Raw genomic sequence first — 24,043 nt, forward strand, 5'->3', positions numbered from 1 at the left:
CAATTGACTGGGCCTGGCTCCACCAGCTTGATTGCCACCTCAGGAATAAACTCCCCTCTTTCATCTCTAACTTCAAATGCGACGTTCATCTTCTTGAACTTCCCTCAGGCCTCGCACATATCGTAAACAACCTCACCGCGCCTCAGCCCATGGCCAGCCGCGAACGCAGATCTATTTCCGCTCAAATAGTTAAGGGACAACAAATCTCTGTAGACCTTTTCTCCAGGTTTTTATCCTGGAATAACGAACTGACGAACAACCAGCAGAATATTGCTCACCATATTATTTCCCTCGGAAAACACTCGGCCCAGGGACTCGCCCTCTCAGCAGCCGCTATGTTACAGTTGGGGGCCAAATTATCGATCGCTAAAACATATACGCAACTACTTAGAGTTATTAACGCTATCCAGATGGGCCATGTCCCCTGGGAAGAGTTAGAACAATCAATCGATGAATGTATGTATTCAGACAAACATCTGGCTGGTTTACAAAGAGGAGGAACAACTGTAAAACTTTATAACGTCATTACTTCTAATCCCGAAGATCCTGCTGGGGATATATTAGGTGGTATGGTAACTAGATATTACCAAAGATGTCTGTATAAGATTCAGCTTGTATTCTCAATACCTATGTTTCATGAAAATGGAGTGTCATTATTTATCTACTTTTTGGCCAATATCGGCATTCCCCAATGTAGGGCCAAACACTGTACCCGGATACAGATAAAACCAAACTATAATGTCGGTATAGGTGAGCTGCCCCTTAAAAATCAGATGGCCTTATTATACGCCTCAACTAACATTACCAGGCTCACGGCTAAATTAGGGATCCTTCTACATCGCTGATGACTGGACACCAGTTAACCTCTGCGATACCAGTGCACATGGTTGCCCTGTCATAGCCACACCAATTACACAGGCGTTCCGCTCCTACTTCTCCATGGCCAATGGCTCAACCATTATAGCCACAGCAAAATTTTGCGAGGATTGCTCACTTCCAGTCGGCACCTGGCTGATTACCCCAACGGTTAACCATACCAGGTGTTGTACCTGTTTATTACCGCCAGTCACACAGCATAAGCAGTCTACCTACTGCCCCCCCCAGTGGTAGATCCATTCCTAAGGCTTCTTATTTCACAAATACTGGACGCCGCAATGGTCATCATACAGGAGCCATTAGTCCTTACATATACTAATTGGGACATCAACAAACAGATAAAACATCTCCAGGCCCACTTGGAGTCAGTAGACACTTCCTATACGGGAGCCATGAGAGAATTCTTTACTGTATTAGGCGAAACCATGAAAAACGCCTTCCCGAGACTACCACATGCATTCTCCTCTATTATTGACTTCGCCGTCAACACGGCCTCCAGAATGCTTAACTGGTTTGGCGACATGTTAGGAAAGGGAAAATACCTAAAATATGGTTTGATTGGGGTTGCAGGCTGATGCACGATCAATGACCACTAAAGCGAGGTTGGAGTCCAACTGAAGGCTTTAATAAGCTAGATGTTTCCCCCAGCAGCTCAGGTACAGAATGAAGGCTGCTGGGGCGGCACAGGCTCTTATACCCCGCCTTGCAGGGTGGAGCTACCATACCGCTTGACCAATTGGAAACATACAATATCTACCAATGGTGTTCCAGCATTACCAGGCACCGTAATACCTCTACACAGACTCCCACATTCACCCCCTGTTAAAAAAGAGTCCGGCGGGGGTAGTGGCCTGATATTACAACATGGTAACGTGGTAGACATTATAGTTGTGGAGGTACCGTAATACCTCCATACAGCGTTTTGTAACTATTTACAATTCTATTTACTGTTTACAATTTATGATTCATAATTAACTATACACTTTAAAATGAAGCAATCAGTCGATCGGGGGCCCTGGTCTCGTAGGGAGACCGCATCTTGTCGGCAGTCGTGGTACGCCACAGAGGTGTACTGGGGGATAGCGTGGAGAAGATGGACCCTCTCGACCAACGGATCCGACTTGTGCGCCCGCACGTGTTTTCGGAGCAGGATGGGTCTGGGAGCTGCCAGTCAGGTCGGGAGCGAGGTCCCAGAGGAGGACTTCCTGGGGAAGACAAGGAGATGTTCGTGCGGTGTTTGGTTGGTCCGGGAGGACTTCCTTACAGCGGGAGACTGGGAGATTCCTGGACTGTAGGGCCAGTCGGACGGTCTTCCAGACCGTTCCGTTCTCCCTCTCTACCTGTCTGTTACCCCGGGGGTTGTAACTGGTCATCCTGCTCGAGGCGATGCCCTTGCTGAGCAGGAATTGACGCAGTTCATCGCTCATAAAGGAGGACCCCCTATCGCTATGTATGTAAACGGGGACCCCGAACAGTGTGAAGATGCTATAGAGGGCCTTGATGACGGTGGTTGCAGTCATGTCGGGACAGGGGATGGCGAATGGGAACCGGGAGTACTCGTCAATCACGTTCAGGAAGTACGTGTTGCGGTCGATGGTGGGGAGGAGGCCTTTGAAGTCCACGCTGAGGCGTTCAAAGGGACGGGAAGCCTTTATCAGGTGCGCTTTCTCTGGCCGGTAGAAGTGCAGTTTGCACTCCGCGCAGATTTGGCAGTCCCTGGTGGCTGTCCTGACCTCCTCGATGGAGTAGGGCAGGTTGCGGGTCTTGATAAAGTGGAAAAAGCGAGTGACCCCCGGGTGGCAGAGGTCGTCGTGGAGGGCTCGGAGGCGGTCCACTTGTGCGTTGGCACGTGCCGCGTGACAGGGCATCAGGAGGCTCGTTTAGCTTCCCGGGACGATACAAGATCTTGTAGTTGTAGGTGGAGAGTTTGATCCTCCACCGCAAGATCTTATCGTTTTTTATCTTGCCCTGCTGTGCATTATCGAACATGAAAGCAACTGACCGTTGGTCGGTGAGGAGAGTGAATCTCCTGCCGGCCAGGTAATGCCTCCAATGTCGCACAGCTTCTACTATGGCCTGGGCCTCCTTTTCGACTGAGGAGTGGCGGATTTCGGAAGCATGGAGGGTACGTGAGAAGAAGGCCACGGGTCTGCCCGCTTGGTTGAGGGTGGCCACCAGAGCTACGTCAGAAGCGTCGCTCTCGACCTGGCATGCATCGTGGCCTTTGCAAAGTCTGCTTTGATGGGGCTGAAGGCCTGGTGGACCTCTATCGACAGGGGAAAAGTTATGGATTGGATCAGGGGTCGGGCCTTGACCGCATAGTTGGGGACCCACTGGGCATAGTAAGAGAAAAACCCTAGGCAGCGCCTCAGGGCCTTGGAGCAATGAGGGAGGGAGCACTCCATAAGCGGGCGCATGCGTTCAGGGTCGGGGCCTATAACTCTATTTTGCACTACGTAGCCGAGGATGGCTAGGCGGTCAGTGCTAAACACGCATTTATCCTTGTTGTATGTAAGGTTAAGGATCTTTGCGGTCTGGAGGTCTTTTCGGAGGTTGGTGTCGTGGTCCTGCTGGTCGTAGCCGCAGATGGTGACATTATCGAGATACCGGAATGTTGCCCGTAAACCGTACCGGTCAACCATTCGGTCCATCTCGCGCTGGAAGACCGAGAGGGTCGCAAGGCCGCAGATAGTGAGGGAGGGTATAGGGCCGCCGAATTTGAAAGTTAGACTTTGGAGATTACACTGGAAGTCTAAACCTAGGAGTGTGGCTGCGCAGAAGTGGGGAAGGACGTAGAGCCGGTAATTTTTAAACTCCTTTCCCTGGACTGTGAGGTCTGCGACACAAAACCCCTTTATCTCCACTGAGTGGGAACCGGAGGCCAGGGAGATTTTTTGATTAACGGGGTGTACGAGGAGAGAACAGCGTCTTACCGTGTCGGGGTGTGCTCCCTGAGTCGATTAAGCAGGATGCCTCGTGCCCGTTGATTAGTGCTGTTGTTGTAGCAGTTGAGAGTGTTCGAGGCCGGGACTGGTCCAGAGTCACCGAGGCGAATCTCAGCAGTTGAGTGTTCTCTTCGGGCGTTGTGCGGTCAGCCGAGCTGAGGTCCTGGGAGTCCATCCAAGATGGCGGCACCCATTGGTTGCACATGGCTGGAGGTGCACAAAATGGCAGCGCCCATCCATCGAATGTGCCGTCCGCGGGACAAGATGGCGGCGCCCGGGGGCCGCACGTGGCCCTGGAGTAGGAAGATGGCGGCGCCCGCTGGCCGCACAGGGACCGTGGCGAGGTTTGTGGTGGCGGTCCGCATTAGCTGCCGGAGACCGCGGCGACCGTACGGGCCTGGCATGCCACCACGAAGTGGCCTTTTTTACCGCATCCCTTGCAGGTCGATGCGTTGGCCAGGAGCGCTGCCGGGGGTGCTTGGCCTGCCCGCAAAAGTAGCAGCGGGGCCCCCCGGGGTTGCCAGGCCGCTTTGCAGCACAAGCTTGTGGGGGGATGGGGGATGTCTCGGGGTCGGCTGCGGAAAGGTTCCACGCTGCCCAGGGGGCTGCCGTGCGGTCAGGAACGTAAGCGCGGGCGTTTCTGGAGGCCACATCCAGGGAACCTGCAAGGGCCCGTGCCTCCTTGAGGCCGAGGGTGTCTTCTTCCAGCAATCGCTGGCGGATTTGGGAGGACACCGTACCTGCCACAAAAGCGTCCCGGATCAAGAGTTCTGTGTGGTCGCTTGCCGAAACTTGCGGGTAGCTGCAGTTTCTCCCCAACACCAGGAGCGCACGGTAGAATTCTTCCAGCGATTCCCCAGCGATTTGTCGCCTCGTTGCTAGCAGATGTCGGGCGTAGGTTTACCAGGCGAATATAATGTCCTTTTAGCAGCCCTATTGCTGCATCGAAGTCTTCCGCGTCCTCGATGAGGGTGTAATTTTCCAGGCTCACCCTCAAGTGCAGGACTTGCATTTTCTGTTCTCCCATGGGTGTGTTTTCGGCCGTTCCGAAATATCCTTTAAAACGCGCCAGCCAGTGCTTGAAGATTGCCGCTGAGTTCGCCACGTGGGGGCTGAGTTGCAGACACTCCGGCTTGATTTGGAGCTCCATTCTTTTAAATCTAACTTATTAAATTGATGCACGATCAATGACCACTAAAGCGAGATTGTAGCCCAACTGAAGGCTTTAATAAGCTAGATGTTGCCCCCAGCAGCTCAGGTACAGAATGAAGGCTGCTGGGGCGGCACGGGTTCTTATACCCCGCCTTGCAGGGCGGAGCTACCATTCCGCTTGACCAATAGGAAACATACAATATCTACCAATGGTGTTACAGCATTACCAGGTACCGTAATACCTCTACACAGACTACCACACGGGCATAGTACTGATATGTTTCCTTCGCCCCAATAGATAATTGACAGTTATGGATCAATACCAAAAGAGAGATGAGGACATAATTCAAGAATTCTCTTTCCAATCCTACTTCTCTTTCCAGTCATTAACGGAATTATATGAAGAAGCTCTTGTCAAGCTTTCACTAAATACTAACGCAATCACAGCAGATATGTACCCATGATATATGAGCTCCAATGGTTCCGTTCCAGGCGCTCTTTACTTCCGAGTCAGGCCATCATTGTGGTTCTCACTAGGCCTCTCACATCCAGACCTCCAGACTACAAGCGACCTGCTTGCAGTGGGACACTTGTGTGTTCCCTCTGCCCTTATGGCCTCATGCCCACTTAGTGACTTTTGTTGCCCATCTTTTGATCCTTTATCTTGCCACTCACGCCATGTCCATTCCTGGTGCTACGGTTATGAATTGGCTTCCTTATAAAATTTCCCTTAAGTCTTTTTATGAGGCTACATCCTACGCCCTTCCAGCACCACTTGACCGTTTCGCATTAGAGAACTCACCTTCAATACAAGCGAGCATCCTTGGCTATTACCTCACGCCTCCACGCGCTGCGCCTTTCACGCCACACGCCTCGCACGATGTGGCTTCTACCTCTGCTTTATTGACAGATAATCATGACTCTTCGCTGAGTGAAGAGCCTAGCACTGACAGGAGTAGATGATGTTGATGTCAATACGTTCGACCGTAACTTTGATGTGTCTCTCTCCGACTAAAAATGATAAGACGAAAGAACAGTGTTTACAACCCTTCTACTTCCCTTTTTTGGTTCCTTGGACACTAGTATTTCCACCGGTCTGCTCAGCAGCCTAGGTGGCCAAGAGGAGGATATGACCAGCAACTTGCGTATTATGACTTGCGGATTATATGACTTGCGGATTATGTCCCCCTAGTCTGCCTCACCGTTCTGTAACACTTTCCCAATTTCCCAATATATAGTATTGACCAAACATTTTCCCAATCTTGTATTCTCCACTGCCATATGAACAAAGAACTTTGATATTATTAAAGGAGGACATATTGTGGCATTTGGCTTTATACCTCTTACACTGATTATTATATTGCGCCTTATCAATACTAGATTGGCCCCTATCACCTTGGAGCTCCAACTGTCAAAGCCAAAATTTGAACCAAAGCAGAAGACCAACTGAAAACAAATCTACAAACCATTATGTCTGATAATCCAACCTTCTGCTCCCCCTCCTGCACCGTCCTCCATATGCAAATGGGGCTCAGCAAATCAATACTACTCAATCCAAACCGATCAACAAAGACAGGAGACCCTCTGTACTCTGCAAAAGCTGCAACAATTATTGCTTGAGCATCGCGCCCCCTTATGCGGAGAATTGATATACCAATTCCTATACCCACGCTGGACCGAGGACTGGACCTCTTGCCTCACCTTGATGACCACGACAACTGATGATCATCTACATTTCAATTTTTATACACACCACCTGGAAAATTTGGAAAAAGACCCTGGACATAGAGACATGTTAACCGTTTGCAGATCTAACAATGGTACCTTCACTTGCAACAAAGTGCAGTTCCATGTTGGAGTAACTAAACAAGAAACTTCTCATTCTTATACTTGCCCTTACATCCCAGAGAGACCAGAAGAAACCCTTTTGCAAGGACTTATGAGCAAGGACTTCCTGAAAGCCCATACTAGCCATTGTAATCTAACCACAGGAATGCCTATCTTTGCCCACAACCATCCCGTGAAGCAAAGGCCCCGTACACAATTCCAGTGTGTAACCTGTTCCAACCAGAATATTTACTGGAAGTACTCTCCCATTTGTCTGCACTGTTTGATCCAAGCATGGGAATTTAATATGGAAATAGAAATTTGTTTTAACTATGACTCAAGGTCCTCCGAGCAATAATTTCAGATCCCCAAGTACCTGACAACTATGAAGCCCACTCTAGGCTGGCTGAAAAGATAATCCTGAAATTAACTTCTTATAAAATAGCACCTCAAATAGGATGTACCCCTGAACAAGCCCTCAAAATACTGACCATGGAAAAAGAAACAGGTCAGCAAACCCCATTCAATCCAATATGTACACTCTGGGCAGGAGGATATGCCAACTGCCTCCAAACCAGGCATAAATATCCAAATACCACGACACTAGCAGAGCTCCTACAGACAGACACCTTCCGTATGATCTACCCAGATGATGGTAGATGGATGGTCTGCCTGGAAAGGATAGTGTCCCTTAGAAGACAAGCCGATACCCAAAGCTTCCAAGAAATATTTTCAGTCCTTTCAGAATGGGAAAATGTCCTCTATGCCAAGAATGCCCGAGATGAGAACAGATTAATTGATCAATTTAAGAAAGGATTCGAGGAATTCTCACTCTGTCATGGATGGGGATGCAACTAAACCCCACGCCCCCCCGGCCTATGAGCACACGGAAGCTAAATGTTCCAACCTTACGCTGAAAATGGTCTGTGACAAAGTCACAAAATTGGATTTGGTCCATGGCAATTGGATGCCCAAAAAATACACCAAATGGAAATAGCCAAATTAACCATGTATGGCCATTCTTCAATCCATGTGAGTACCGACCAAACCTACCTGAACGACCCCAGGTCATCAACCCAGACTTTTGCTGATTGGGTAAAAAACAAAGAAAACCTGCTGCCAGGAACTGGCCGAATGGATTTAGAACGCTGCAGAAAACAGCACTAAGATAAGCAAGTAGTGATGTCCACCAGAGATAGGATAGATGGGACTTACCCCACCAAGGCACTAACTCTAACTGACTAAACCTGCCTTATCTTTCTAGATTGGCCAACCCGGCTATGTCTCCATATACTTGGAGGATACTCAGCCTATGGAGAAATGTTTATGCTCATTACTCTTGTGTAATCTACAATTTTAATTCTAATTAGCATTAGAAAACCTTAGGAATAGATTGCCTCATAACAGGAAACTGTAACATTATTATTGAATGCATTAACCTTAGATTACTGTACCTTCGAAACAGAAATCGATTTCCTGAACAAAATACCCACAGTCCATATCTTGCTAAAAGAAAACTGCCCATAACACTAATCCCAGAATCACACGAACATGAGGACAAATTACAAAGCAAAACTCTTCTTGGGATTCTGTTGTTATCTCCTCTTATTATGGACACTCAAAAGATGGGACTGAACTGCTTATTCGGAAATCAGAAGCATATATCATTTGGGAAAACACCCATGAAGGACTGGTGGCAGAATCAACCCTTTTCCAAACAATTAGAAGGAAAAGAGGAATGCAACAAAGATGGACATTCATTCAATATGAACCATGACCATAAAAAGCGAACCTCAAGGACAATCATCAAGAAAACTATCCGAAGATGACATTAGTCACCAGACTTATTTCGCTCAAGAGGAGGATGTGGCGGTATCCACGTATATTAAAGGCTGATCAGAACTGATTTTATATTAAATCATATATTCACTCTATATCAAAAGCTGATCAGAGCTGATTTTATATTAACTCATGTATTTAACCCTATAATAAAAACTGATGACTGATGAAGTCAATTATCTACTGTAAACCATTACTTATCGCAATAATGTTTTTTAATATGTATTACAGACATTATCTTTGTAAGAGTCCAGATGCAGTGAACTCATTACATCTTGTGGCCTTGTCTGGAAATAAGCTCTGCCAACTAAAGGAAGATATCACTTGTATTGTGGCCATGTCCCTATGGGGGGCTACTGCTCGGCAAGAGACCCTGCCAAGAAGGGAGGCTGGTGTTTTTCTGGAGATAGCTACCGGAGGTATCAACCTCGTATCTTTCAGATGCAAATGCCCTGCAAAAAGCTCCCTAGAAACCAAGGTCTTGCCAACCAAGAGAGAGACTGTTCTTTGTCTCAAAATAACTGGGGAGTCAAACTCCCTAAGTAAGAAAAGGATATAAATGTTTAAACACAGGCTCAAAAAGTTAGAGTTTCGCTTGGAGAGCTGTTTGGGAGATTACTGGGTGTTTATTTGAGTAAGCTGCTATCTCAACTCGTAGAGTTCTGCTCTTGATTGAGTATCGAACTCCGAGACTACTAGTCAATGTAAGTATGAGATGTTTTAGGCTTAAGCAAATATCATAGAATTTACAGTGCAGAAGGAGGCCATTCGGCCCATCGAGTCTGCACCGGCTCTTGGAAAGAGCACCCTACCCAAGGCCAACACCTCCACACCCTATCCCCATAACCCAATAACTCCACCCAACACTAAGGGCAATTTTGGACACTAAGGGCAATTTTGGGCATTAAGGGCAATTTATCATGGCCAATCCACCTAACCTGCACATCTTTGGACTGTGGGAGGAAACCGGAGAACCCGGAGGAAACCCACGCTCACACGGGGAGGATGTGCAGACTCCGTACAGACAGTGACCCAAGCCGGAATCGAACCTGGGACCCTGGCGCTGTGAAGCAATTGTGCTATCCACAATGCTACCGTGCTGCCCATTATATGTAGTTAAGAAGGTCACAGGCTAACTCATCACATATCCTTGTATTTGTCAAACTGTATCATTTATCAAAACACTCGTATTACCCTTTTTCTTTAAATACATTGCGTATATATTTTACCATACAGATCCGTGCCTATTTTAATAAATAAGAGTGACATTTAACTAAGACTCATCATATTCTCACCCTTTGAGGCTATCTGAAGGGTTACTTGCCCATGCCTGGCTCTCAAGAATTAGAAATATTTAGTCGACGTTAAGGAAATGTTAGCATCTAAGTCACAGTCTATCCTGTACAGTGAACGCAAGGTACATTGTGGACACTATGATTAGAACTCCCAGATAGCGAGCCTTACTTTAGATAATCACAAGAACTTGTCTGGTAGCTTACAACCTCGACTAAAAGGGAAGATCTTAGATAGAATATTCCTCAACTGTCACAGAGACTGTCCCACCTCTTTAGGTCAGCCTTGATCCTCCCCTCCCAAGCTTGTATAATTCAACTTCCGTAACCGTCCCCACTCTCCCGCCACATGTAACCCTAAGTAGCAGAAGTTGGTCCCTGCCAATCAAAACTGTAACTCCCTCGGTCTAATTCAGTCTCTTGCTGCTCCTACCACAAAACATTCAATATTCCCTATATTCTGCTTGTAGCCAGAGAAAGCCCCTAATCGCTGCAAAAACCTCCATGATATTCCCAATAGATGTCTCTGGATCCCTTACGTATAACAGCAAATCGTCAGCATATAACGATACCCTGTGCTCCATCCCCCCATCCCCCTAACTATCCCATTCCCTCCCTTTGAGATCCTTAATGCCATGGCCAACAGTTCAATTGCCATTACAAACAGCAAAGGAGACAGTGGACATCCTTACCTTGTGTCCCGATGTCCATGTGCTTACTCTTTATAAATTAACCCACGACATGCTTGAAAAATCCCCCAAGAGCGATAGTTATATCATAACACACACAACAGAAGAACATAGAACATAGAACATAGAACAATACAGCGCAGTACAGGCCCTTCGGCCCACGATGTTGCACCGAAACAAAAGCCATCTAACCTACACTATGCCATTATCATCCATATGTTTATCCAATAAACTTTTAAATGCCCTCAATGTTGGCGAGTTCACTACTGTAGCAGGTAGGGCATTCCACGGCCTCACTACTCTTTGCGTAAAGAACCTACCTCTGACCTCTGTCCTATATCTATTACCCCTCAGTTTAAAGCTATGTCCCCTCGTGCCAGCCATTTCCATCCGCGGGAGAAGGCTCTCACTGTCCACCCTATCCAACCCCCTGATCATTTTGTATGCCTCTATTAAGTCTCCTCTTAACCTTCTTCTCTCCAACGAAAACAACCTCAAGTCCATCAGCTTTTCCTCATAAGATTTTCCCTCCATACCAGGCAACATCTGGTAAATCTCCTCTGCACCCGCTCCAAAGCCTCCACGTCCTTCCTACAATGCGGTGACCAGAACTGTACGCAATACTCCAAATGCGGCCGTACCAGAGTTCTGTACAGCTGCAACATGACCTCCTGACTCCGGAACTCAATCCCTCTACCAATAAAGGCCAACACTCCATAGGCCTTCTTCACAACCCTATCAACCTGGGTGGCAACTTTCAGGGATCTATGTACATGGACACCTAGATCCCTCTGCTCATCCACACTTCCAAGAACTTTACCATTAGCCAAATATTCTGCATTCCTGTTATTCCTTCCAAAGTGAATCACCTCACACTTCTCTACATTAAACTCCATTTGCCACCTCTCAGCCCAGCTCTGCAGCTTATCTATAGCCCTCTGTAACCTGCTACATCCTTCCACACTATCGACAACACCACCGACTTTAGTATCGTCTGCAAATCTACTCACCCACCCTTCTGCGCCTTCCTCTAGGTCATTGATAAAAATGACAAACAGCAACGGCCCCAGAACAGATCCTTGTGGTACTCCACTTGTGACTGAACTCCATTCTGAACATTTCCCATCAACCACCACCCTCTGTCTTCTTTCAGCTAGCCAATTTCTGATCCACATCTCTAAATCACCCTCAATCCCCAGCCTCCGTATTTTCTGCAATAGCCTACCGTGGGGAACCTTATCAAACGCTTTGCTGAAATCCATATACACCACATCAACTGCTCTACCCTCGTCTACCTGTTCAGTCACCTTCTCAAAGAACTCGATAAGGTTTGTGAGGCATGACCTACCCTTCACAAAGCCATGCTGACTATCCCTGATCATATTATTCCTATCTAGATGATTATAAATCTTGTCTCTTATAATCCCCTCCAAGACTTTACCCACTACAGACGTGAGGCTCACCGGTCTATAGTTGCCGGGGTTGTCTCTGCTCCCCTTTTTGAACAAAGGGACCACATTTGCTATCCTCCAGTCCTCTGGCACTATTCCTGTAGCCAATGATGACATAAAAATCAAAGCCAAAGGTCCAGCAATCTCTTCCCTGGCCTCCCAGAGAATCCTAGGATAAATCCCATCAGGTCCCGGGGACTTATCTATTTTCAGCCTGTCCAGAATTGCCAACACCTCTTCCCTACGTACCTCAATGCCATCTAATCTATTAGCCTGGGGCTCAGCATTCTCCTCCACAACATTATCTTTTTCCTGAGTGAATACTGACGAAAAATATTCATTTAGTATCTCGCCTATCTCTTCAGACTCCACACACAACTTCCCATCCCTGTCCTTGACTGGTCCTACTCTTTCCCTAGTCATTCGCTTATTCCTGACATACCTATAGAAAGCTTTTGGGTTTTCCTTGATCCTTCCTGCCAAATACTTCTCATGTCCCCTCCTTGCTCGTCTTAGCTCTCTCTTTAGATCCTTCCTCGCTACCTTGTAACTATCCATCGCCCCAACTGAAACTTCACACCTCATCTTCACATAGGCCTCCTTCTTCCTCGAAACAAGAGATTCCACTTCTTTGGTAAATCACGGTTCCCTCGCTCGGCGCCTTCTTCCCTGCCTGACCGGTACATACTTATCAAGAACACGCAGTAGCTGATCCTTGAACAAGCTCCACTTATCCAGTGTGCCCAACACTTGCAGCCTACTTCTCCACCTTATCCCCCCCAAGTCACGTCTAATGGCATCATAATTGCCCTTCCCCCAGCTATAACTCTTGCCCTGCGGTGTATACTCATCCCTTTCCATCATTAACGTAAACGTCACCGAATTGTGGTCACTGTCCCCAAAGTGCTCTCCTACCTCCAAATCCAACACCTGGCCTGGTTCATTACCCAAAACCAAATCCAACGTGGCCTCGCCTCTTGTTGGCCTGTCAACAAACTGTGTCAGGAAACCCTCCTGCACACACTGTACAAAAAACGACCCATCTAATGTACTCGAACTATATCTTTTCCAGTGAATATTTGGAAAGTTAAAGTCTCCCATAATAACTACCCTGTTACTTTCGCTCTTATCCAGGATCATCCTCGCCATCCTTTCCTCTACATCCCTAGAACTATTTGGAGGCCTATAGAAGACTCCCAACAGTGTGACCTCTCCTTTCATGTTTCTAACCTCAGCCCATACTACCTCGGAAGATGAGTCCCCATCTAGCATCCTCTCAGCCACCGTAATACTGCTCTTGACTAGCAGCGTCACACCTCCCCCTCTTTTGCCTCCTTCTCTGAGTTTACTAAAACACCTAAACCCCGGAACCTGCAACATCCATTCCTGTCCCTGCTCTATCCATGTCTCCGAAATGGCCACAACATCGAAGTCCCAGGTACCAACCCATGCTGCCAGTTTCCCTACCTTATTTTGTATACTCCTGGCATTGAAGTAGACACACTTCAAACCACCTACCTGAACACTGGCCCCCTCCTGCGACGTCAAATCTGAGCTCCTGACCTCTATACTCTCATTCTCCCTTACCCTAAAACTACAATCCAGGTTCCCATGCCCCTGCATGGGATAGAAGCAACGCTATTTTCTTTGTGAAGACTGCACTGTATTCATACTGGTGGCTTTGTGCTGTGGCATTCAATGGCCTAGTCAAAGGTGTTCAACGGTAGACCCAGATATCTTCTTTGGAAATTTGAGAAAAATGTATGTGAAGAAATGTTTTGGGAGGTATTAAAATCCTTTGATTAAAAGAATATAATCCTCTGTAGAACATTCGGGGTGAGTGAGTGCCGGCTGGCTTTGGGTATTCAGTGTGATTATTGAGAAAATATAAGCTGCGGGATTCTCTGTCAGCGGGATCCTCCGCCCTGCCAGCACCTCCCAGCCCCCGCGTTTCCCAGCAGCGTGGGGTGGCCACAGCGACCTGCTTCCAGAAAACAGGGCTGGCGAGACAGAGAATCCCACACATGAACTCTGATTTTCTTACTCAAGTTCAGAGGGAGGCACGGTAGCTCAGTGGTTAGCAGATGCTTCACAGCTCCCGGGTCCCAAGTTCGATAACCGGCCTGGGTCACTGTCGGTGTGGAGTTTGCACTTTCTCCCCGTATGTGCGTGGGTTTCCTCCGGGCGTTCCGGTTTCCTCCCACAGTCCAAAGATGTGCAGGTTAGGTGGATTGGCCGTGATAAATTGCTTAGTATCCAAAAAGGTGAGGAGGGATTATTGGGTTACGGGGATAGGGTGGAGGTGTGGGCTTAGGTAGGGTGCTCTTTCCAAGGGCCGGTGCAGACTCGATGGGACGAATGGCCTCCTTCTGCGCTGTAAATTCTATGATTCTATGAACAGAAGGAAAATACCTGACAGCATATTTTCTCAGTTATTGCATTTATAAATAATTGCATTTTTATGACAAATCTGGATGATAGACAAACAACGAACTTCACCGCTCTTCCACAAGAGTTAACCACTGCCTCACAGCACCAGGGGACTGGGTTCAATTCCAGCCTCTCGTGACTGTCTGTGAGGAATTTGCACTTTCTTCCTTTATCTTCGTGGGCTTCCGGTACTCTGGTTTCCTCCCACAGTCCAAAGATGTGAAGGTTAGATGGATTGGCCATGGTAAATTTCCCCATAGTGTGCAGAGATGTGTAGGTTATGTGGGGTTACAGGGTTCATAAGTTCATAAGATGTAGGAGCAGTGCATGGGTTTCGCCCCCACAACCCAAAGATGTGCAGGGTAGGTGGATTGAACACGCTAAATTGCTCCTTAATTGGAAAAAATGAATTGGGTACTCTAAATTTAAAAAAAAGATATAGGAGCAGAATTAGGCTATTCGGCCCATCGAGTCTGCTCCGCCATTCTATCATGGCTGATATGCTCCTCATCTGCTACCTACGATGTTACAGACCAAGAGCTGGATTGCGAAAACAGCCAGAGCATCTCCTCCCTAGAACACATGACCGAAGATCAGGAGTCGGTAATTTAGCCTCCGGAGCATAGCACCTTCAATGTGATCATGGCTGATCCCAATCCTGCCCTCAACTCAACCGTCCTGCCCGTTCTCCATAACCCTTAAACCCATTACCAATTAAAAAGCTGAATAACTCCTCCTTAAATATACTCACTGTCCCAGCATGCACCACACTCTGGGGTAGCGAATTCCACACATTCCCAACTCTTTGGGAGAAGTAGATTCTCCTCAAATCTGTTTGATACCTCTTATTCTAAGATTATGACCTCTTGTTTTACAATGCCCCACAAGAGGAAGCATCAGCTCCACGTCTACTTTATCCATACCATTTAGCATCTTGTATACCTCAATTAGATCTTCCCTCTTCTAAACTCTGGAGAGAATAGGCCTAAACTGTTCAATCTCTCCTCATACGGCAAACCCTCATCTCTGGAATCAATCCAGTGAACCTCCTCTGAACTGCCTCCAATGCCACTTCATCTTTCCTCAAATAAGGGGACCAAAACTGTGCACAATACTCCAACCAGAATGTTGCCTGGTATGGAGGGAAGATCTTATGAGGAAAGGCTGAGGGACTTGAGGCTGTTTTCGTTAGAGAGAAGAAGATTAAGAGGTGACTTAATTGAGGCATACAAGATGGTCAGAGGATTGGATAGGGTGGACAGAGAGAGCCTTTTTCCTCGGATGGTGATGTCTAGCACGAGGAGACATAGCTTTAAATTGAGGGGAGATAGAGATAGGACAGATGTCAGAGGTAGGTTCTTTACTCAGAGAGTAGTAAGGGTGTGGAATGCCCTGCCTGCAACAGTAGTGGACTCGCCAACACTAAGGGCATTCAAATGGTCATTGGATAGACATATGGACGATAAGGGAATAGTGTAGATGGCTTTAGAGTGGTTTCACAGGTCGGCGCTGTAGCCATGTAAAATAGCTAACTCCCGATTATAATGGCCAAACCCCGATTTAAAATGGCGAACGGAAGAGGCCGATGGGAAAATCAGCCAACAGGACTCAAACAGACAGCTGCAGGTAAAACAGTGGATTCGCCTCTGGAGAAGCCAGACCGAATCGATACCTGCAGCCATCAACATCACAACACCCCAGCCTTCTGCATATTAATCAACAATCCCCGGGAACAATTGCTACAAATTAGTAACACAAAGCCGACCCAGACCTTTCGGCGCCAGCAGGAGCTGACACAAAGAGAGGGGAATGACCACCCCTCGATCAAGGAATCGCTCCAGCATTGGAGAATATCGAATCAAGTGATTGGGACCAAGTCCAATCACTTGGAACCAGGTACAAGGTCCGCCCTGAGAGGCGGGAAGCCCCTGGGGACTATAAGAATAGGGGCAAGTTCAAAACGGCCCTTCTTCTCCTCTCCGCACCCTTCGAGACCCTCTGCAACAGCCACGAGAAACGTAAGTCTTACTCCAACGCTCGCTACGAGATAGGCACTCCTGACTATCGACCTGTACTAGCTTTGAATCCCGCCGGCTCAGAACCCGTACGAAAGGCCATTCATTTCCCTGACCTGGTGGGCCATTTCCAAAGTTAAGTATTGGCCTGTTAGTTGTAGGAAGTAGCTTAGAAGTAGAATTAATGTATAAGTATTAATTGCTGTATATAATAAATGAGCGTTGATTTAACTCTTACTAAGCAGTGTGTTGGATTATTAATCATTACTCGGACTTGAACCACGTGGCGGTATCAGAAAGATACCTGGCGACTCAAGAGCAAAGGTGACCGAATAAGAGCAATTAAACTAAGGCCAAAATGAGCAACAGCGCAACATCGAAGGCCGAAGGGCCTGTACTGCGCTGTAATGTTCTATGTTCTATGTTCTAAGTGGGGTCTCACCAATGCCTTGTATCGTTGCAACAAAACTTCCTTACCTTTATACTCAATTAATTTTGCTATAAATGCCAACATTTCATTTGCTTTCCTTTGATGTACCTGCATGCTCATTTTCTATGACACGTGCACGAGGACACCCAGATCCCTCTGCATCGGACCACCCCGAAGTCGCTCCCCATTTAGATATTAAGTTGCCTTCCCATTTTTTCGACCAAAATGCGTGACCTCACACTTATCCACGTTAAACTGCATCTGCCACATTTTGACCCACTCTCCTAACCTATCTATATCCATTTGCAAGGTTCTTATTTCCTCATTGTAACTTACTGTCCCACCTATTTTTGTGTCATCTGTGAATTTGGCTACAGAACCTTCTATCCCTGTATCCAAGTCGTTAATATAGATTGTAAATAGCTGGGGCTCAAGGACTGAACCCTGTGGAACCCCACTAGTTACATCTTGCCATCCAGAAATAAACCCATTTATCCCAGCTCTCTGTCTCCTGTCTGTCAGCCAGCCTTCTATCTCAGCTAATACATTTCAGGGATAGGGCGGGGGAGTGGGCCTATGTAGGGTGTTCTTTCAGAGGGTTGGTGCAAACTTGATGGGCTGAATGGCCTCCCTCTGCATTGACAGGATTCGATGTCTATGTCTATCAGGCTTGCAAATATCATTCGTGTTAAGTTCCCTTTCCATAGAAGGTGATGTCACACATAATTGGCACCCTTTTTAAAAGGGCTTCACAAGAAGTTGTACATTTTAAGATGTGATCCCAGATCTGCCGCTTCAGGCTGCAATAAAAATAAAATATGTCAGTGTGCGGCAGTAACTTAGTTTGATGTTGTACGATGCAACATCTAATGAGCAAAAATTTGGTTGTATTGCAGGAAAAAGGACAACTGTTTTTTTAAATTCTGGGTGTGCTTATAATATTTTCTGTCTCATAAATTCTTCCCCCTCCCACCCCTCCCATAAACTGATAAACATCTGTCAGGCCCGGAGCCTAAAATGCACCATATCCTGTGTGATTGGGTTATCACAGTCAGTGTGCAATTGAGATACAGCCTGTCAGCAAATAGGCAGAGTTGACAAGAGGAGGAGAAAGAACGAACAGAAAACATTACAGCAACAAAGTCGGACTTTATGCAGTTTGCACCGACAAATATTCAGCAACGATGCAAAGGTGCTTGTCAGGTGTACAAGTAAAATAAGACCACATTTTGTGGAACAGTTAACAGAGCAAACTAACTGACAGGATGGTGAAGAAGCCACATGTTCTGAGTCAAGTGTGAGAGACAGGGACAGGAAGAACGTTAGAAGCGTGGTGGTTTATTTAAAAAAAAATTATTTCCTGTTTTAAATTGCAGAGGCGTGAGCACAGTGGAAGCAAATGGCCTGACTTGCAGGCATCCAACATGATTCGCGGCTCAAAGTAGCCATAAGTGTCACTCTGAGAGTAACTTTGTTGCTTTATGAAGTGAAGATTGATCATCTTGTTGGAATTGGAGCTTATGAAGATCGAAATGAGAAGTTGAAGCACTTGCCGACTTCCAGACTCGAAGCAGTGCCCAAGGACGAACATTTTCTCTGCCAATGTATCTCTCCTAGTCTCTGGTTTAGTAAGTTCAGATGTATTTTAAATATGGACAGTAAGCAAACGTAGATTGTGCATGTGAGGGCTGGTTAACCTTTTGCTTACTGAGTGAACAACTACATCTCGGAGAGAGCAACATTCTCTCAGTCTAACAAGAAAGTCAGAAATTCTGGAATGACAAATAGTGGGTAAATGGTGTTCATCAAGAAAGAAAGTAACAGTTCCAAAGTGATCAGATTGTCCGAAATGAACAATTATTTTTTGTATATATTTTGTCTGTTATAAAACAATTCTTAAACAGGATATTTATCGTTCCAGGTCTCGGTAAAGCCAGCCTCTGGAGCTAATTTTTGAGTCCAAGTAACCTGAAATATTCTCGGATAGTTTTACAATCATTCTGCAAACATCAGAACTAAATTAAACTGCAAGGGCTTTAGAAGATTTTGTGAAAGAAGTACGGTGTTTTTGGCACCACTGCCAATTACTGAGGTGCAAGCAGGTTTTAAACATTTTGGTCCTAAGAGTATTCTACAAATATCCCAGGGAATGAGCACTGAGATACTGTGCTTCAGAATGATGGGGAGCAGTCCAAAGCGAGTTCTAAGCCCAGGAGAACCTGACTTGTCCAAGAAAAGGAGACTCTTTGCTGAAAGCTATGATGAAAAACTCGAGCGGAGACATGAAAACCATCTGAATCTCATTGGCCGGAATAATATCACAACCTGTCGCAGGTCGCCAAGGGAGCGGAATGTGGAGCAGAACTCAAGACAAGTGCAGTTTCTGAAACGAAGAAATTTAACAATTGATGAAGAAGAGATAAAACAAAAGCCTTCCAAAGTAACACGTCACAGAGTGGAAAGGAGAGCAGAAACCGCCACTTATGCTGCAGCTGCCACTGCAGCCCCGGAAGTGGGTTTGAAGTTATCACAACAGAAATCAACTGCAGTCAGCCAGGTAAACTATCTGCTTTAATAGACATGGTAACAGAAAGCCAAATTACTGCTGTCTGCTGAAAGTTAAAGATGGACAGTATTAAATAATGTAAATTATCAAATTATTGAACACTGAACACAAAACCTACTCTTCTGCATTATTTTAAAACAGCACACTAGCAAATAATGGCTAATTAGACCAAGATAGACTGCATTATTTTCCACCCTTTCCTCTTCCTCGCCAACTAATGCATTATCTGGTGGCAAACTATCTCGCTGTTATGCCATTTTTTTGAAACCCTGAGAAGTTGAGCCCACCGAAGTTTATTTGTAACCACCACCGCTTTCTGTTACTCAATGAGGTTCACACCAGGAATTATTGCACTTTTGAAAATTACATTGGTACTCTGGTTGAGAGACACTAATGTGGGGAATTAAACACTTCTGCACTATTGTTACTATCCTGGGTAGATACTGGGCATGTACAGCACGGTAGCATTGTGGATAGCACAATTGCTTCACAGCTCCAGGGTCCCAGGTTCGATTCCGGCTTGGGTCACTGTCTGTGTGGAGTCTGCACATCCTCCCCGTGTGTGCGTGGGTTTCCTCCGGGTGCTCCGGTTTCCTCCCACAGTCCAAAGATGTGCAGGTTAAGTGGATTGGCCATGATAAATTGCCCTTAGTGTCCAAAATTGCCCTTAGTGTTGGGTGGGGTTACTGGGTTATGGGGATAGAATGGAGGTGTTGACCTTGGGTAGGGTGCTCTTTCCAAGAGCCAGTGCAGACTCGATGGGCCGAATAGCCTCCTTCTGCACTGTAAATTCTATGAAAATCTAGGTAAGGGGTAGGTGTCTTACACCACCAATTTTGATTTATGGATTTTGTTTATTGTCACGTGTACCGAGGTACTGTGAAAAGTATTTTTCTGTGAGCAGCTCAACAGATCATTAAGTACATGAAAAGAAAAGAAAATAAAAGAAAATACATAATAGGGCAACACAAGGTATACAATGTAACTACATAAACACCGGCATCAGGTGAAGCATACAGGGTGTAGTGTTAATCAGGTCAGTCCATAAGAGGGTCATTTAGGAGTCTGGTAACAGCGGGGAAGAAGCTGTTTTTGAGTCTGTTGGTGGGTGTTCTCTGACTTTTATATCTCCCATGCGTGTTCTCAGACTTTTGTATCTCAATTGGCAATGTGCTTTAACCACAACCTCTCCTTCCATCATTGTGGAAATTCAGTTTGCCACACTAACTATCTGCCAAGGCTCTCAGACGGAGATGGTTATTTTATTCCGAATGGTTTGCAGTTATTTTGTCTCAAGCAATTTAGATCTGGAGTGTCAAAGTTGTTGAGCACAGCAAACTATCATTCCTTCATTCAAACCCACGATTCACAGATAAAAAACAGTCTTCTAGGAATGTAGGACTTAGGGGAAAAAGTAGGTTAGTCAGCTCTTCGAGCCTGCTCCATCATTAGACAAGATCATGGCTAATCTTGTTGTGGCCTCAACTCTGCTTTCCTTTCTCTCCTCCTAACCGTTGACTCCCTTGTCTATCAAAAATCTATCAAACTCAACCTTGAATAAATTCAATGGTTCAGCTTCCACAAACAAGCAGACCTCGGAGAGAAATAAATTCTTCTCATCTGGGAGACCTCTTACTCTGAATCTGTGCTCCCGAGTTCTAATCTCCCCGACAAGAGAAATATCCTCCCAGTATCTAGTGCTGTATCTGCCCACAATGCTCTGGGTGGCATGGTAGCACAGTGGGTAGCACTGTTGCTTCACAGTGTTGCCTCCCAGTATTGATCCTTTCAAGTCCCCTCAGGTTCTTATGTTTCAATAAAATCACCTCTTGTTCTTCTAAACTTTAATGGATAATGGCCCAACCTGTTAAACCTTTCTTCAAAAGGTAAGTTCATCATCTCAGGAATAAGTCAAGCGGACCTTCTCTGAATTACTTCTGACATAATAAAATCCTTTTTCAAACAGGGAGACAAGATCTGTACATAGTATTCCAGTTGTGATCCCACCTTGGCCCTGTACAGCTGCAGTAAAACTTCCGCACTTTTATACTTCATTCCCCTTACAATAAAGACCAACATTCCATTGACTTCCTAATCACTTGATGCACCTGCAAACTAGCATTTTGTGATTCAAGAGATGGGGCACCCAGATCCCTCTGTACCTCAGAGTTCTGCAATCTCTCTCCAGTTAAATAATCTACTGCTTCCCTATTCCTCCCACCAAAGTTGACAAGTTCCCATATTATACTCCATCTGCCATGTTTTGCCCACAAACAGAACCATCCCTTTGCAGGCTCTCTACCTCCTCTTGACTATTTACTTTCCAACCCATCTTGGTGTTATTGGCAAATTCAAGACTCGAGCTGTGTCACCCAAATTCCTTATCCGTACCACTTGTCCTAACAAAAACTCTGATCTACTATAATTGGAAGAGCTGTTTGCAATACAGAGACAAATCTTGGAAGATGGCAGCATGACTATTTATTCTGATCTTAATTTTCCATTAAAGGTATTAGTACAGGCTAATTATCTGAGATAATCTTGGGATTTTAGATGTTCAGCCTCTGCCAATAGGTAATGAGCAGGAGTATCTCAAGATGAAGCGCAACAGGCTCAATATAATGAATGATATTTGGGATTTTATAAGGTCGTGCCTCTGATTGGCCAGCTCAGCACAAGAGATGCTCAATTACTTGATGAAAACTCCAATTTTCAAATAGAAAATAGATTATACTGATTTGAGGACATAAAAGGTTGTATCAATGAGTTGAGCGAACTTAATTGGTATACTTACTCTGATTGGAGACCTTGTTTAATATGTCAACACAATAATACATCTTTAAGTATAACATAAATAGAAATGTGTACGCCATATAAGATCAACAGTAATGGCATAATATATAATTGCTCAACTGTTTCACTCTGAGAATGCTCGCAATGTGGGATACTCTCAGTCCATTAACCTTTATCTTCACTGACGATAAAATCAACAGTGGGTCCATGATCTAATTTTCTACTGCAGTAATTGTCTCCGTGTTTATGGGGGGTATTTTTGCTTTGGTCCTGGCAGAGTGCATTGGCCAGTGGTAAACAGCAGAGCAAAGAGAGGGTTTAACCTATATGCTATTTTATTTACAATATATTAAAAATTCTATATCTACATATACAATATATGCATTAAAAACTCTACAGGGAGCGGCACGGTGGCACAAGGTTAGTACTGCTGCCTCACGGCGCCGAGGCCCGGGGTTCGAACCCAGCCCTGGGTCACTGTCTGTGTGGAGTTTGCACATTCTCCCCTTGTCTGCGTGGGTTTCGCCCCTCCAACCCAAAAAAGACGTGCAGGGCAGGTGGATTGGCCACGCTAAATTGCCCATTAATTGGAAAGAAATTAATTGGGTACTCTAAATTTATAAAAAATAAAACTAAAAAAAAAGAATACTCTACAGGTGCATCATTGTGCTTGGCGAGAATGCATGTGAGCCAGGTCGATCGTGACAGCAGCCTAAATGGCAAAGCTCGTCAGGAGCCAAGCGGTTTGTGATCGGATCGGCTCGCTCCAATTGGCGGTTTCCGGAACTGGTCTAGGAGCAGTGAGAACCCCCAAATCACCGCTTAAAGGACAATCTCCATTCATTAACGAGATGGTCACCGTATCCAATGGCCTGCTGGGAATGAATCGGCTCGCCAGTGAGAGATCCTGCGAGCAGTGATTGGTGCTGGTCCACACAAACGAGGACCAGGCGGAACAGCACTTGGATGGTCTCCCAGGCTGTTGATGCCGCTTGGGCAGTCAGGGACAGGGCAGAGTGGCACTCTGGCTCTCCCTGACACCCGCACACCTTGGTACCGCCCGGCTAGCACCTTGGTACTGCCACTCTGGCACTGCCAGGCTGCCAAAACTGCCAGGGTGTCAGTTCGGCAGTGCATGGGTGCCTGGGTGTCAGGGTGACACTGCCATGGGTCAGGACCTGAGGGGAGCGATGTACGTGAAGGTGGGATGAGGAGGGCACAGAGGATGGGGTTAAGGGTAAGAATCAGGGGGCCTCCGGAAGGTTGGTTGGGTGAAGGGTGGAGGTCTCGGAAAGGAGGAGGGCCCGAAAGGGGATGTGGGTTGGCCTGAATTGGGGAGCTCTAGCAACTCCACAGTGGGGCATGGATAGAGGATTGGCTGACTGGCAGAAGGCAGAGAGTGGGGATAAAGGAGTCTTTTTCAGGATGGCAGTCAGTGATTAGTGGTGTGCCTCAGGGGTCTGTGCTGGGACCACAACTTTTCACAATATACATTAATGATCTGGAAGAAGGAACTGAAGACACTGTTGCTAAGTTTGCAGATGATACAAAGATCTGTGGAGAGACAGGTAGTATTGAGGAAGCAGGCGGGCTGCAGGAGGACTTGGACAAGTTAGGAGAGTGGGCAAAGAAGCGACAGATGGAATACAATGTGGAAAAATGTGAGGTTATGCGCTTTGGAAGGAGAAATGGAGCACAGACTATTTTCTAAATGGGGAAATGCTTAGGAAATCAGAAG

The 24,043-nt window shown here is 46.2% G+C and overlaps 1 protein-coding gene across 2 annotated transcripts in view; it reads left to right on the plus strand.

The window, feature by feature from the left end:
* The first annotated feature begins 18,059 nt into the window (after positions 1 to 18,059).
* The window catches only part of LOC140393610 (TRAF3-interacting JNK-activating modulator-like), a 156,741-nt gene continuing 150,757 nt past the window's right edge, over positions 18,060 to 24,043 (plus strand). For both annotated transcript variants that reach the window (XM_072479877.1, XM_072479876.1), the window contains exons 1-2: positions 18,060 to 18,574; positions 18,868 to 19,503. In XM_072479877.1, coding sequence (XP_072335978.1) covers positions 19,096 to 19,503 — 408 coding nt within the window. In that variant the 5' untranslated portion in view covers positions 18,060 to 18,574; positions 18,868 to 19,095. The remainder of the gene's footprint in view (positions 18,575 to 18,867; positions 19,504 to 24,043) is intronic.

Source organism: Scyliorhinus torazame, chromosome 17, assembly GCF_047496885.1.
Source record: "Scyliorhinus torazame isolate Kashiwa2021f chromosome 17, sScyTor2.1, whole genome shotgun sequence".
In the NCBI taxonomy this organism is placed as follows: domain Eukaryota; kingdom Metazoa; phylum Chordata; class Chondrichthyes; order Carcharhiniformes; family Scyliorhinidae; genus Scyliorhinus; species Scyliorhinus torazame.